General features: G+C 62.2%; 2 protein-coding genes across 2 annotated transcripts in view; both read right to left on the reverse strand.

Annotated features, from left to right (window-relative positions):
• Positions 1 to 1,931: 1,931 nt before the first annotated feature.
• LOC121359571 (steroid 21-hydroxylase-like) lies at positions 1,932 to 8,479 on the reverse strand. The gene is made up of 10 exons (XM_041478603.1): positions 8,290 to 8,479; positions 7,994 to 8,083; positions 7,325 to 7,476; positions 6,773 to 6,868; positions 6,386 to 6,493; positions 5,640 to 5,726; positions 5,127 to 5,312; positions 4,282 to 4,442; positions 3,112 to 3,215; positions 1,932 to 2,548 (listed from the first exon to the last, which is right to left on the reverse strand). The coding sequence occupies exons 1-10, from the start codon at positions 8,477 to 8,479 to the stop codon at positions 2,301 to 2,303; spliced, it is 1,422 nt and encodes a 473-aa protein (XP_041334537.1). The 3' UTR covers positions 1,932 to 2,300.
• A 3,168-nt stretch (positions 8,480 to 11,647) lies between these two features.
• The window catches only part of PPIA (peptidylprolyl isomerase A), a 2,054-nt gene continuing 305 nt past the window's right edge, over positions 11,648 to 13,396 (reverse strand). Inside the window, exons 2-5 of the mRNA XM_041478510.1 lie at positions 12,578 to 12,608; positions 12,385 to 12,473; positions 12,051 to 12,223; positions 11,648 to 11,948 (exon numbers count right to left, since the gene is read on the reverse strand). Coding sequence (XP_041334444.1) covers positions 11,813 to 11,948; positions 12,051 to 12,223; positions 12,385 to 12,473; positions 12,578 to 12,608 — 429 coding nt within the window. The 3' untranslated portion in view covers positions 11,648 to 11,812. The remainder of the gene's footprint in view (positions 11,949 to 12,050; positions 12,224 to 12,384; positions 12,474 to 12,577; positions 12,609 to 13,396) is intronic.

The raw sequence follows: 13,396 nt of genomic DNA on the forward strand, positions 1-13,396 counted from the left end.
TTCTAAAAAAATCCCTAAAAATCCCTCATCTCCTGCCGAGTGAGACATTAGGAATTAACTTGGGTTAGAAATGCGTTTCAGATTTAGGTGGAGTGTGTTGTTTTGAATTAACTTGTTTAGTCTGTTAAATTTGCTGTGTTCGAAAAAGCCTGTACCTCGCAAAACTGCCTCGAACAAGGTGAAAGAAATGTGAACTTCCAAGATAAGAGGGGCCCCTTGGACCTTGAAACAAGAAGCAAGCCAAAACTGAGGCTGCAGGAGACAACGGACAACCAGAGCTCTCTGCTCAAGGACTGGTACGAACTAATTGTAACGTCATGAATATGCATGAGCCTATTGCGAAACTTAATGCGTATGCAACAGGCTGGGGGACAAAGCGGGGGTTGGACTCTCGGAGGGCGCGCGTGTTCTTTAAGGATCCATCCTGCGTGCGTCCGGCGCTGAATAAAGATACAAATCTACTTCACGACTTTTACTAGTTGTGGAGTAAAAGTGGAGTAGTTCCGCAAATCACCCTGTGGGAAACCTGAGTTATGTCACCGGGGAGCGGGGTCTGCGGGGATGATGGAGCGGGGGCGGTGGGGATGATGGAGCGGGGATGCGGGGATGATGGAGCGGGGATGATGGAGCGGGGGCTGCGGGGATGATGGAGCGGGGCTGTGGGGATGATGGAGCGGGGGATGCGGGGATGATGGAGCGGGGCTGTGGGGATGATGGAGCGGGAGCTGCGGGGATGATGGAGCGGGGCTGCGGGGATGATGGAGCAGGGTCTGCAGAGATGATGGAGCCGGAGCTGCGGGCGGCACCCGCCGGGGTGGGGGCCCCGGGACAGGCGCTGCACCGCGGGCTGCTGTTCCGCCCCTGCGCATCCCCGTGTCCATCGGAGCGCGCCCCGCGACGCAGTTTCCAGCAGCAGGTGCCGGCAGCATGGAGAGCTGCCTTTTGAGCCTTGTTCTCCCCTTGAGTTTTACAAGGGTGACAGACTCTTCCCTTAAGGGTCCAATGTTTATTTTGAACATTTATCCTACAGCTGGATAGTTCAGGTAACAACCCCTCCGTTGCCTTGCACTGCCTTACCTGGCCTACCCCTCCATTTTATCTTGGCTTCCAGTGCCTCCCCTTGCCTTGACCCCCTTGCCTTGCCTTGCTTTCCCTTGCCTGCCCCTCCCTTTACTTGCGTTGCCTTTGCCAACCCTCCGTTCCTTTGCCTTGCCTTCCCCTCTGTTGTTTTGCCTTGTGTTGTTAACCCTAGCGTTTCTTACCCTTCCCTTTCCTTGCCTTACCTACCTCACGCTTGCCTTGCCTTGTGTTGCTGGCCCCTTGAATTGCCTCTCCGTCCTTTGCCTTTCCTCACCGACCAACCCTTCCGTTCCCTTGCCGTTGTCCCCATTTGGAGCATAGGACTCGAGGGCGCGGGCGGTCTCGTCCCCTCCCTGCCCCTCCTCGTTTCTCTCCCTCGTTTTTGGTCGGTGGGGGGCACGGCACCCCACTCCCCTCCCGCCCTCAACAGCTCCAAGCCAATCAGATGTATCGCTTGCCAGGCACACCATCCCTCGGCCAATCAGAGCGCTTCACGCTTCGAGTCACCTGTTGCCAGGCGGACCGGCGGAAGCCAGCGCCCCGCACAGAGCGGCGGCTGCGGCCGCGCCTCGCAGGGCTGCGAGCCCGAACCGGACCGCGAGCCCGAACCGGACCGCGAGCCCGAACCGGACCGCGAGCCCGAACCGGACCGCAGCCTCTCCGGGCAGGGGCTTTGCGGGGCGGGGAAGGGCAAACCAGCCACACCGGTATCCCCTGATGCTGTCCGAGGGTTGCGGCTGTGGCGGCTGCCGAGAGTGGTGTGGGAGGAAAGGCTGGGCTTCGGGCGTTCCGGAGGTTTTGGGGGTCCCAGGAAGAGCCGGGACTTACGGGGTGGGGTCAAAAGTACAAATTTTATTAGGAAGAGGTAAATGGGGTCCTCCCACACTGCACTGAGCCTGGCATCAGGGGTGTTGAATGGGGGCACCCATGGATCAGGGGGAGTCAGGTGAGTTGGGATGGAGTCACGCAGGGTTCAAGCAGGGTCGGGTGGGCTTAGGAAGGGTCACAGCTGGGGTCACAGCCGGTGTCAAGGTGAGGCACAGGGTTGGCAGGGGTGAGGCCGAGGTCAGGTGGGGTCAGTCAAGGGGTCACGGTCAGCCAGGTTCAGGCAGTTCAGTCAGGTGAAGTCAGGTGTATTCAGCAATGGTCAAAAAAACACTCAGGTGAGTCACAGAGTGTTCAGAAAAGTAATAAAGCGGTCAGGTGGAGTCAGGCCAGGGTCAGGGTGAGCCCGGGGGCTGGCAGGGCACCATACGCATGAGAAAGGGGGGACAGCGCAGCACCGTGCCCGGCGACCCCCGCAGCCCCGGCAGTCCCGCCGGGCCCGGCTCCAGACGGAATTCCCGCAGGATCAGCCCCAGGAACACGAAGAGCTCGGCCCGCGCCAGCCCCTCCCCCGGGCACGATCGCGCCCCGCAGCCGAACGGCAGCAGAGACCGGGAGGGAGCGCCCGGGGCCAGGAACCGCTCTGGGGGCGACGGGTCAGCGCTGGGGGTCCCGGGGCATGGGGGCACCCACAGGCCTTCGGGGGCACCCGGCGCCATGGGGGACCCAGGACTGAGGGGCGGACCTCCACAAGTTTGGAGGGAACCTGGGGGTTCCCTGGGGGTTCCCCAGGTTGGACCTCGGGGTTCAGAAGGGAGACATGGTGGTTTGGGGTGACCCAGGGGCTCGGAGAGACCCCAAGGCTTGGGGGAGACCCCAGGGTGACAGAGGGGATTCACATGTTTGGGGAGGGTTCACACACCTGAGGGGGTCTCTGGGGTTTGGGGGTGGGGGGGAGGGAGGGGAGGAACAGAGGGACCCACAGGTTTTAGGGGGTACACAGATATATGGGGGGACTAATGGGGATGGGGGAGAGAACCACAGGTTTGGAGGAGGGGGTGTGGTTTGGGGGTTTCAGGCATCGGGGGGCACTCATGCCACCAAGGTGTTCCCAGGATACCCAGGAACCAGGGAAAGCCCCAGTTTGATGTTTGAGGAGAGCCCAGGAGTTTGGGGGGCACTCAGAGTGCAGGCATACCCACATACCGGGCAGGAAGACCTCAGGGTGCTGCCAGATGTCAGGGTCCTGTTGGGCTGCCAGCAGGTTGGGGACCAGGACAGTGCCAGCCACCACGGGGAGCCCCCCAAGACTGGAAGGGGACAAGGATAGACTGGGGTCTGCTGGGAACTACTGAAAGCCACATGGGCCATACCGGGACCTCCTGAGGCTCTCTGGGGGTTACTGGGTATGACTGGATGTCTCTTTGGATCTACAGGGTCCATACTGGGATCTGGTAGGTGCTACTGGGAGTTACTGGGTGTCTGTTGGAGTCTACTGGGGTTCTCTGGGGTCTTCTGGGATCTGTTGGGTGCCTACTGGAATCTACTGGAGCCATACTGAGACCTACTAGAATTTATTGGGGGGTCTACTGGCATACTGGGTGGGATCTGCTAGCGCCATACTGGGATCTGCTGTGAGCTACTGGGTGTCAACTGGTGTCTGTTGAGGCCATACTGGATCTGCTGGAGTCCTGCTGGGGCCATACTGGAGCTCTCGGGTATCTGCTGAGGTCTACTGGGGCTTACTGGGAACGGCTGGAGCCATAGTGAGCTTTTCTAGGGGCTACTGGATGTCTACTGGGGTTTAGCAGAGCCACACTGGGACTTACTGGGATATACTGGGAACTCCTGCTGGGATGTTCTGGGCTCTGCTGGGCCTACTGGGGCTGTTGTGGGAGCTTCTAGGATCTACTGGGTGTCTGTTAGGGTCTGCTGGGGTCGTTCCAGAACCTTTTGGGGCCTAGTGGGATGCACTGGGGTTATACTGGGGCCTACTGGGACCTAATGAGTCTTACTGGGATTTATTGGGGTCTGTTGAAGCCTACTGGGTCCTACAGGGACTTACCTGGCCGTACTGGTCTGTTGGAGTCTACTGTGGCCCTACTTCTACTGGGCCCTCCTGGGATTTACTGGTACCTACTGCTATATTCAGGTTCTTACTGGGGTCTTACCGGGGCCATGCTGGGACCTGATGGGTCTTAGTGGGACTCACTGGGGTCTGATGGGCTCTGCTGGGTTCTCCTGGACCCTGCTGATGACACCCTTACTGGTCTGCAGTGGTTGCTCTCAGGTGTCCCTCACTGGTCTGGCTGGCAGGGGCTCCTCCGCGCTGTCCCCTGTCCCCGCTCTGTCCCCTGTCCCTGCTCTGTCCCGTACCTGCTGTGGCGCAGGGCGCAGTGTGGCAGTGCCAGGGGCGCAGGGGGTCGCAGCCGCAGGGTCTCGCTGACGGTGGCCTGAAGAAGGGGCAGGCGCCCCGTGTCCCCCGGCCCGGGTGGTCCCTGTGCCCCCTGCAGCTCCGCCCGCAGCCGCGCCTGCAGCTGCGCAGGTGGAGCACAGGTGTGTGTCTGCCGTGGGCTGTCAGGGGAGTGGGGCCATCCCAGGGGGCACGCCGTGGCAATGGGATGACAGGGGGACACCCCAGACCCTCCCCAACTCACAAACCTGCCCCTGGGACCCCAAACCATCCCCAAGCCTGGGCCTCTCCCTTAAGGACCCCCTTGAACCCCCAGATCTCTCCAAACCCCCAAACCTGCCCTGGGACCCACTCCCCCCTGCCCCAAACCTGCTCCTCCCGCCTCCTTGGGGACACCCCTGAGCCCCCAGATCTGTCTCTTGGGACCCTCTAACCCTGAGCCACCCCTCCACGGCAACCCCAAACCAAGGAGCCACGTGGGGACACAGACACAGCTGTGAAATGTCTGTGACATCCATGTGGCGCCTCAGGGTGGTGCAAGGGCACGGTGTCAGCCATGGGGAGGAGGACATGGGGGACATGTAGGACACAGCGGGGGATATGGGACCCCCACATGAAGCCTTGGCACTGTACAGGGGACACAGGGTGCCACACGTCATCTGGGGGCAGAGCAGCAGGAACCCCACGAAGAAGGGAACATGAGGGACACACAGAACACATACAGGATGTGGGTGGGGACACAGGACCCCTGGGGGGACACAGGACCCTCCAGGGCTGCACGGAAGACACGGAGGGAGCCGCGTTTCACCTCAGGGCGGTGCAGCAGGAAGGCCACAGCCCAGCCCAGAGCAGCTGCCGTGGTCTCGGTGCCCCCAATGAACAGGTCGACCAGTGCCATGTGCAGCCGGGGGGGGCTCAGGGGGCCCCCCCGTGCCCCAGAAGTGCGCCCCAGCAGCGCCCCCAAAACTGTGTCCGGGAGAGGGGAGGGGCATGCCTGGCAAAGGGATGACACGTGCTGGGGGTTTCTCCTGATCCCCAGCTGCCCCCAAACACGGCAGTCCCCTACAAACCCCCAAACCCCTGGTTCTTCCCCCAAGCCTTAGATCTCCCCAACCCCACATCCCCCCCAGAACCCCTGCTCCTCCCACCCCCTTGGGTCCCCCCAAACCTCTGTTTCCCCCAAAATATGTGGGTGCCCCCAATACCCTGGGTACCCCCCAAACTCCTGGTTTCCACCTAGAACCTGGGTCCTTCCAGACCCCCATGTATTTTCCAAACCCCTGGGTGTCCCCTGACCCCCGGCTGCCCCCCAGCTCCCCACCTGGTGCCGCTGGATCTGGGCCTCCACAAACGCGTCTCGCTGCTGGACAAGCTGCAGCAGCTTCTGCAATCCTGGGTTGGGCAGGGCCTGGGCACAGAGATTCCATAGGGACCCCAACCCCCAGAAACCTTTGACCTCAGAGAGACCCCCCTGCTCCCCCAGAGATGCTGCAATAAGTCTCCTGAGCCCCAGAGAAACCCTATGGCTGCTCCCCCGGGCCATAGAGACCCCTCCAATGTCCTACAGGCACCCTCAGCTCCACAGAGACACTTTACCCCACCTCAGCCCGCCACAACTGCCCCTCCCAGGCCCACAGAGCTCCCCAACACCATACAGACCCCATAACATCCCCCTAGCCCCACACAGACACTATAACCCCTGTCCAGCCCCATAGAGACCCCCTACTTCCCCTCCTAGGATTATACAGTCCCTTCCCAGTGCCATAGACACCACCCAAGCCCCCTATGGACCCCATAAGCTCCCTGCCAGCCCCCCATACTCTTCTCCAGTCCCACACAGATCCTAAAACCTCACTCCCAACCCAATATAACCCCACCTGCCCCATATCCCTCCCACGGGCCACATAACCCCCATGAGACTCACAGCCCTTCCCAGAGCCCTACAGCCCCCACCAAGGGCCCACAGCCCCCCTGCAGCCCCCCACAATTCCCCCATTGCCCCCACAGGGCTCCATAGACCCTCATGCAGCAAAAAGGCCACAGCCCCACAGGAGGTGCCAGGCTCACCCGCAGCAGGGGCAGCAGGTCAAGCACCCGTACACTGCTGTGCCCCCAGACCTGCAGCAGCTCCCCCAGACAGCGGGAGAAGGCCCGGAGCTCCCCTGGAGGGGGCACCTGCAGGAGGACACACCTGGGTACTGTCCAGTACTCAAGTTCTCTCTGGATCCCCCACAACACCCCCAACAGAATTTCAGACACTTGGGGTCCCCTCAAACTCCCGTGTGCCCCCAAACCCCTGCCACCCACCTGCAAATTGCTCAGTCCCCCCCCCGAGCAGCTGGATGTTCCCTCCACAAACTCCCAGGGGTCCCCCCCCAAACCCCTGGGCCCTCATAAAAGCTGGGGTCCTCTCCAAACCCCTGTCTCCATCCTGCCCCTCCACCAAATCCCCACCAAGTCCCCAAAGAGGAGGCGTGCGATGGTGCTGCAGGTGTGGAAGGTGAACACCTCAAAGGGGTCCAGGGGGGCCTCCCCATGGGAACGCAGCTCCTGGGGGAAAGAGAAGGTTAGAGGGAGCCTGGGGAAATAAAGGGGGAGTCTAAGGCTGCTTTAGGGGGTCACACGAGAGAAGTGCAGAGCTCTAAGGGAGTTTTGGGGACTCACAGGAATCATGCCCTTTCGGGGTGCAGAAGGTGAGGTTTGGGTGGGTCAGTTTTGGGGGACAGTGGTGTGGGTGCAGGGTTTGGGATGCAGAGACTGGGGGTTGAGTGCAGGGGGCAGAGTTTGGGGGGCAGTTTTCAGATGCAGGGGACATGGTTACAGTGCATGGGTGGGGTTTGGGTGAAGGGAGTGGGGTTTAAGGTATCAATTTTGGGGCGCATGGGGCAGGGTTTTGCCGGTCAGTGACGTGTGGGGATCTGCTTTGGGATGCAGGGAGGATCAGTTTCGGGGGTGTCAGGGTTGCAGGAGGATCGGTTTGGGGAGAAGTCCGTTTCAGGGTCTCACCTCACACAACTCCCGGCCCTGCAGCCAAAGGAGGGGCCCGAGACGCCCCCCAGCCCGGGCCAGTGCCCCCCGCACTGCTCCCCGCTGCCGCCGCCAGCCAGGGCAGGGGCCTCCCAGTGCCAGGTCCCGGCCCCCCCGTGACACCAGCGACCCTGGCGTTGGGCAGGAGGAGTCAGGGACCCCCAGAAACCCCCCCCAGCCCCTCTAGGGACCCACCTCCAGTACACCAGGGGTGTTCTACAGGCCCCCTCTAGCTCCTAAAGCCTCCTTCAACCCCATAGCTGCCTCCTCCTTAGGACCCTCCTAATCCCACCAGGAACCCTGGTGTGGCTGGTGGGGCAGAGAGCTCTAGAGACTGCCCTAGCCCCTCCAGGCAGCCCCCCCTCCAGTACCCCTCCCAGTACCGATGTCCCCAGCCCCATAGGGACCCCCTCCAAATCCCATAACAACCCCCTCCATCTCATAGGGATGCCCTATAAGGACTTGCCATCCCACAGGCCCCCCCAAACCCTTAGTGACCCCCCCCAAGCCCCACAGAAAACCCCACAAATCCCACAGTGACTCCCAATGCCCCGAAGGGCTTCACCACACACAGGATACTCCCCAAACCCCCCAGGAACCCCTCCAACCTCCCCCCCATAGCCCACCCGGCCTCTCCTGGCCCCATACCCAGATAACTGGGGGGGCGCCCCAGCCAGTCCCCCCAGTGCCGGACCAGCGCCTCACGGATGGTCGCCACCGAGCTCGCCACCAGCACGTCTGGAGGGAAGAGGAGGGGCTGGGGGGGTACTCCAAAACTGGGGCAGCTCCCAAAGCAAGCGGAGAGTCCTGGCATGGGATTTTGGGGGGAGCATCGGGACCCCAGGAAAGGTTTGGGGGGGCTTTGAGGAGAGGTCTGAAGGTTGGGGAGGTCTCCAAGGCAGGGGGAAAGGGCAGGGCTGGGGTTTCGGGGTCCCCTCACTCACCGCGGCCCCCCAGGCGCATGCGCAGCACGGGCCCGTGCCGCCGCGCCAGCCGGCTCAGGTGCAGCGCCCCCTGCGGGTGCAGCAGGTGCAGCGCGCCCCAGCGCGGGCCGCGCCCATCGCCGCGCCGCGACAGTCGCGACAGCAGCGACAGCAGCGACAGCAGCAGCAGGCACAGCAGCAACACCGCCATGGCCCGCGGGGGGGAGGGAGATCCGGAGAGCCCCTATATTGGGGAGCCCCCAAACCACGCCCCATGGAGCCCCACCCCTAAAGTCCTGCCTCTCGCAGGTGGCGCCCGCGCCCCGCCACCGCAACCCCCCCGCCGCAAGCATAAAAGTGGCCCCTAAGGCCAGCCCCGTAAAGAGGGCTCCTTAAAACCCACCCCTTGAGGCTCGGCCCTTCTACAGGAGGCTCAAAGCCCCGTTTTTCATCAAACCTCAACCGGCCGCTCTGCCTTTATAAAGGGGCGCCGTGCCCCCCCGCCCCTGGAGGCAGCCCCCCATCCTTTATAAAACAGACCCGTAGTCCCTGCCCCAGAATCCCTGCCTGCTGATGCATTGATTCCTCCACAAATCCTCTAATCCCTAACCCCCAAAATGACCCCACCGCTATAAAAGTGCCCCCTCAAGCCCTGCCCCTTCCAAACATCACTTTATAAAGGGCACGTTTTAAGCTCTGTCCTCTCCAGGCCCGGTCTGCAATTACGGGGTTCACCCCCGAACTCTTAGCATCAACTTTCCATGTGCACCCGCTCATTCCTCCCCCTTGGGGACCCTGACTGAAATTTCCCAAAAACCACCCACCCTGGGGGTGCCTCACCCCTCAAATCCTCACCTCCCCAAATATCCCCTATCACAGCCCTCGTGGGGGTGCTCCCACCCCCCGTTAAGTCCCTGCACCCAGAGCCTGCTTCACGGGTGCCTGCCCCCCATTTCCCTCACTCTGGCAGCAGCGTTTGAGGATCAGAGACATTTATTGGGGTCCAGCAGTAGCGAGGGAGGTCTCCAATAGAGTGTGAGTCCTAGGGATGTCCCCTTGGGGGGTGACGTCCCTCCAGGGGGTGGGTCCTGGGATGATTACAGGTGCTGAAGTCAGGAAGGGGACCCCCACCCTGGGATGTGTCACTAGGGGAGTTTGTGGGGTGCCATGGTGGGGGCCCTCGAGAGGGGTACTGCAGAAGGGGGGGGATGTCTCAATGTGGGTCCCTCCCTAATCCCGCAGAGACACCCCCAGAACCCACAGGATCTGCCACAGCCCCTCTGGACACACCCACCCCCCGAGTACCCACAGAGCCCTCCCAGCCCCCCTCTCTCAACTCCCACAGGAGGATCCCCCTTGGACCACCCTTGGCCCTCCTGCAGCGCCAGCAGACACAGGGGGACATGGGGACATGGGGACATGAGGGGGATTTGGGGGACATGGAAGGCACAGGAGTGGGAATGAGATGGATGGGCACAGGGGACATGGAGGGGGCTGTGGGAGACATGGGGACATCCTGGTCTGAGCCCTCGTGGGGGTGCTCCCACCCCCCATTAAGTCCCTGCACCCAGAGCCTGCTTCACGGGTGCCTGCCCCCCATTTCCCTCACTCTGGCAGCAGCGTTTGAGGATCAGAGACATTTATTGGGGTCCAGCAGTAGCGAGGGAGGTCTCCAATAGAGTGTGAGTCCTAGGGATGTCCCCTTGGGGGGTGACGTCCCTCCAGGGGGTGGGTCCTGGGATGATTACAGGTGCTGAAGTCAGGAAGGGGACCCCCACCCTGGGATGTGTCACTAGGGGAGTTTGTGGGGTGCCATGGTGGGGGCCCTCGAGAGGGGTACTGCAGAAGGGGGGGGATGTCTCAATGTGGGTCCCTCCCTAATCCCGCAGAGACACCCCCAGAACCCACAGGATCTGCCACAGCCCCTCTGGACACACCCACCCCCCGAGTACCCACAGAGCCCTCCCAGCCCCCCTCTCTCAACTCCCACAGGAGGATCCCCCTTGGACCACCCTTGGCCCTCCTGCAGCACCAGCAGACACAGGGGGACATGGGGGATATGGGGGACATGGAAGGCACGATCCCCCTTGGACCACCCTTGGCCCTAGGGCACCTCGAGGGGGCTCTGGGGGACATGGGGACATGGGGACATGAGGGGGATTTGGGGGACATGGAAGGCACAGGAGTGGGAATGAGATGGATGGGCACAGGGGACATGGAGGGGGCTGTGGGAGACATGGGGACATCCTGGTCTGAGGCCCATCACTCTGGGGACACCTTGGGGACATGCAGGGAGCATGGGAACACCGTGGTTGTCACCCTGGGGAGACTGTGGGGACACCCCAGGGACAGGAACACACTGGATGGGACACCTTGGGGACACCCCAGGTGGGGGACAAGGAGGGTGACATTTTGGGGGATATCCTGGGCATGGAGACATGGAGGGCACCCCCCTGGGGACATCCACTGTGGGGAAAGGGGACACAATGATAGCCTGGGGGCACAGAGACAGCCCTCTAGGGACCCCCAATGGGACAGGGAGACAGTGCCACCACAGGGGAAGGGGCACAGGGGACATCCAGGCTGGGACGCCTCTGGGGGATGGGTGGACACAAGGACATCAGGAGGCACACAAGGACACCGGGGAGGACAAGGCCATGTGGTGGGGGGAAGGCAAGGACGTGGTGGGGCTGGAACAGTGTGCAGGGGGGGCTTTCTGTAGGGGTGGTCCCAGGGAGTCTTTAGGGGGTGGTCCCAGGGGCTTCTCAGCAGATGTTTGCACATCTCAGGGTGGATTTGGGGGAACCAGAGGGTGGTGAGGGACCCCAGGGGGTCCTTGGGGGTGGATTTGGGGGCATTGAATAGGGGTTGGAGGGTCCCGGGGGGCGTTGGGGTTCCCAGTCACTCTGAGGTGTACTAGGGTGGATTTAGGGGGTCTGGAGGGGGTTGGAGAGTCCCAGTGTTTGGGGGATTCCTGGGAGGGAGAGGTTTCCAGGTTACATTTGGAGGCTGCCAGAGGAGTCACAGGGAATGGGGGATGTCTGAGGGGCTGGGGGGTCTTGTGGTGAATTTGAAGGGTCAGGATGTCCTTAAATGGATTTGGAGCACCCCAAGGATTGCTTGTGAGGATCCCGGGGTTGATTTGGAGGGTACAGGGTGGATTCTGGGGGTCTAGGGGGCTGAAACACCAAGAACCCCCATGGATCAGCTCAGTGCCCAGATCAGCTTACTCCCTTCACTCTGGATCCTACTGGGGTGCCTGGTGTAACCACCCCACTGGCAGGGCTCCTCCTGCCCCCTCAACACCTTTTTCCTCCCCCCACCAGCACCACACCCTGCCCTCCCCAGGTGGGCACAGAAGGGAACTGCCACGGCGTCCGTAGTTTAACTCGTTTTATTTAGACTCGAAGGTAACTGCGGCCCAGTGGGACCGTGACCCAGTAGAAACGCAGCAGTACATCAGGAGCGGGGTGGGAGCGGGTGAGCTGCAGCGGGGCGTGCTGCCCAGGCTGCCCAGGGAATCGTCAGTCGGTGACACCAGGGTTTACGAGAGCTGCCCGCAGTCGGTGATGGTGATCTTCTTGCTTGTCTTGCCGTCTTTGGAGCCGCAGCGCTCCATGGCCTCCACCACGTTCATGCCCTCCTTGACGCGGCCGAAGACGACGTGCTTGCCATCCAGCCTGCCGGAGAAGCAGCGGTCACAGCCGGTCCCCGACATCCCCCAGCAGAGGAAATCCCCCAGAGAGACCCCCCAGCTTCTCCTCCCATAGCCCAAGACTCACCACTCGGTCTTGGCAGTGCAGATGAAGAACTGGGAACCGTTCGTGTTGGGGCCGGCGTTGGCCATCGACAGGATACCAGGCCCCGTGTGCTTCAGGATGAAGTTCTCATCTGGGAACTTCTCCCCATAGATGGATTTGCCTCCAGTGCCATTGTGGCGTGTGAAGTCACCACCCTGTGAAAAGGCAGCGTTTCAGGACATGGGTGCAGTAGAACACTCTGGAAGTGGGTGCAGGTTTAAGGCAGAACCAACCTGTCACCCTGAATCTGGCACCATCCAGAGTTCCAGACTGCCTCACCCACCCACGCACCCGCTGCAGCGGGAGCACCACGCACCTGGCACATGAACCCAGGAATGATTCTGTGGAAGCAGGACCCCTTGTAGCCGAATCCCTTCTCACCAGTGCTCAGAGCACGGAAGTTTTCTGCAAAGGAAATAAAACCCCACCGTGAACAGCTGGATTTGTTGAGTTCAGGACAGTACTAGGGCTTGGTGCAGTTGCAGTGGAGGCAAAGTTGCTTTACCAACCTGCTGTCTTCGGGACCTTGTCTGCGAACAGCTGTAAAGACAGAAAGGCATTTGTCAAATCCGGGCTGATGACTGGCCACTGTCCCCCATTCCCCCAGGCCACTCCGGACCGCGGGAATGCCCCCAGACACTGCTCAGAGCCCAGGGACCCCCAGCGGTGGGGGCTTCTCAGCCGTGCCAGCAGTTCTAGATTCCTCCCCGCCTCACACCGTTATCCGCAAGCTCTGAACTAACAGCTGCGGCATCGCTCATCTCACCAGCGGGGCAGAGAAGCGCTCGTTCCGCTGGCCTGGATTAAATTAAACATTAATGTGCCTGAAGCCTTCCTGGGCGGGGCGCGCGCGCCGCCTCCCAGCGCTTCAGGAGGGTTTTGGGCTGGATGCGCCGCCCGTGCGGGAGCGCGGCGCCGGGAGCAGGCCCAGCCGTGCCAGGGATGCTCTGCGCCCCGGGCGGGGTGACAAATGCCTCGCCCTCCAGCGACAATCCCGCGGTGATCGGGTTGCCGGCACTCCCCGCCGGCATCCCCAGACTCGGGCAGTACTACCCGGGAGCTCGACACGGCTCATCCCGATGCTCCGGGGGCCTTGCGATAAAATGGCGGCGAAGCCGCCACGGCCGCGACCCGCAGTGGGGGGGAACCGCCGCGCCCCCCCGGCCCCGGGGCGGAGCGGAGGCGCGGCGGGAAGGCGGCGGTGGCGCGGCCAGCGGTAACGGGGAACCAGCGGTACCGGACCAGGTGCGGACGGACTCCCTCGGGCGATGGCGCGCCCTGGGCTGGCATCGCGCCGCCGCTCCCGGAGCCGCCCGAGCGCGGCGCGG

This window comes from Pyrgilauda ruficollis, unplaced genomic scaffold, assembly GCF_017590135.1.
Source record: "Pyrgilauda ruficollis isolate IOZ18807 unplaced genomic scaffold, ASM1759013v1 scaffold113, whole genome shotgun sequence".
NCBI lineage: Eukaryota > Metazoa > Chordata > Aves > Passeriformes > Passeridae > Pyrgilauda > Pyrgilauda ruficollis.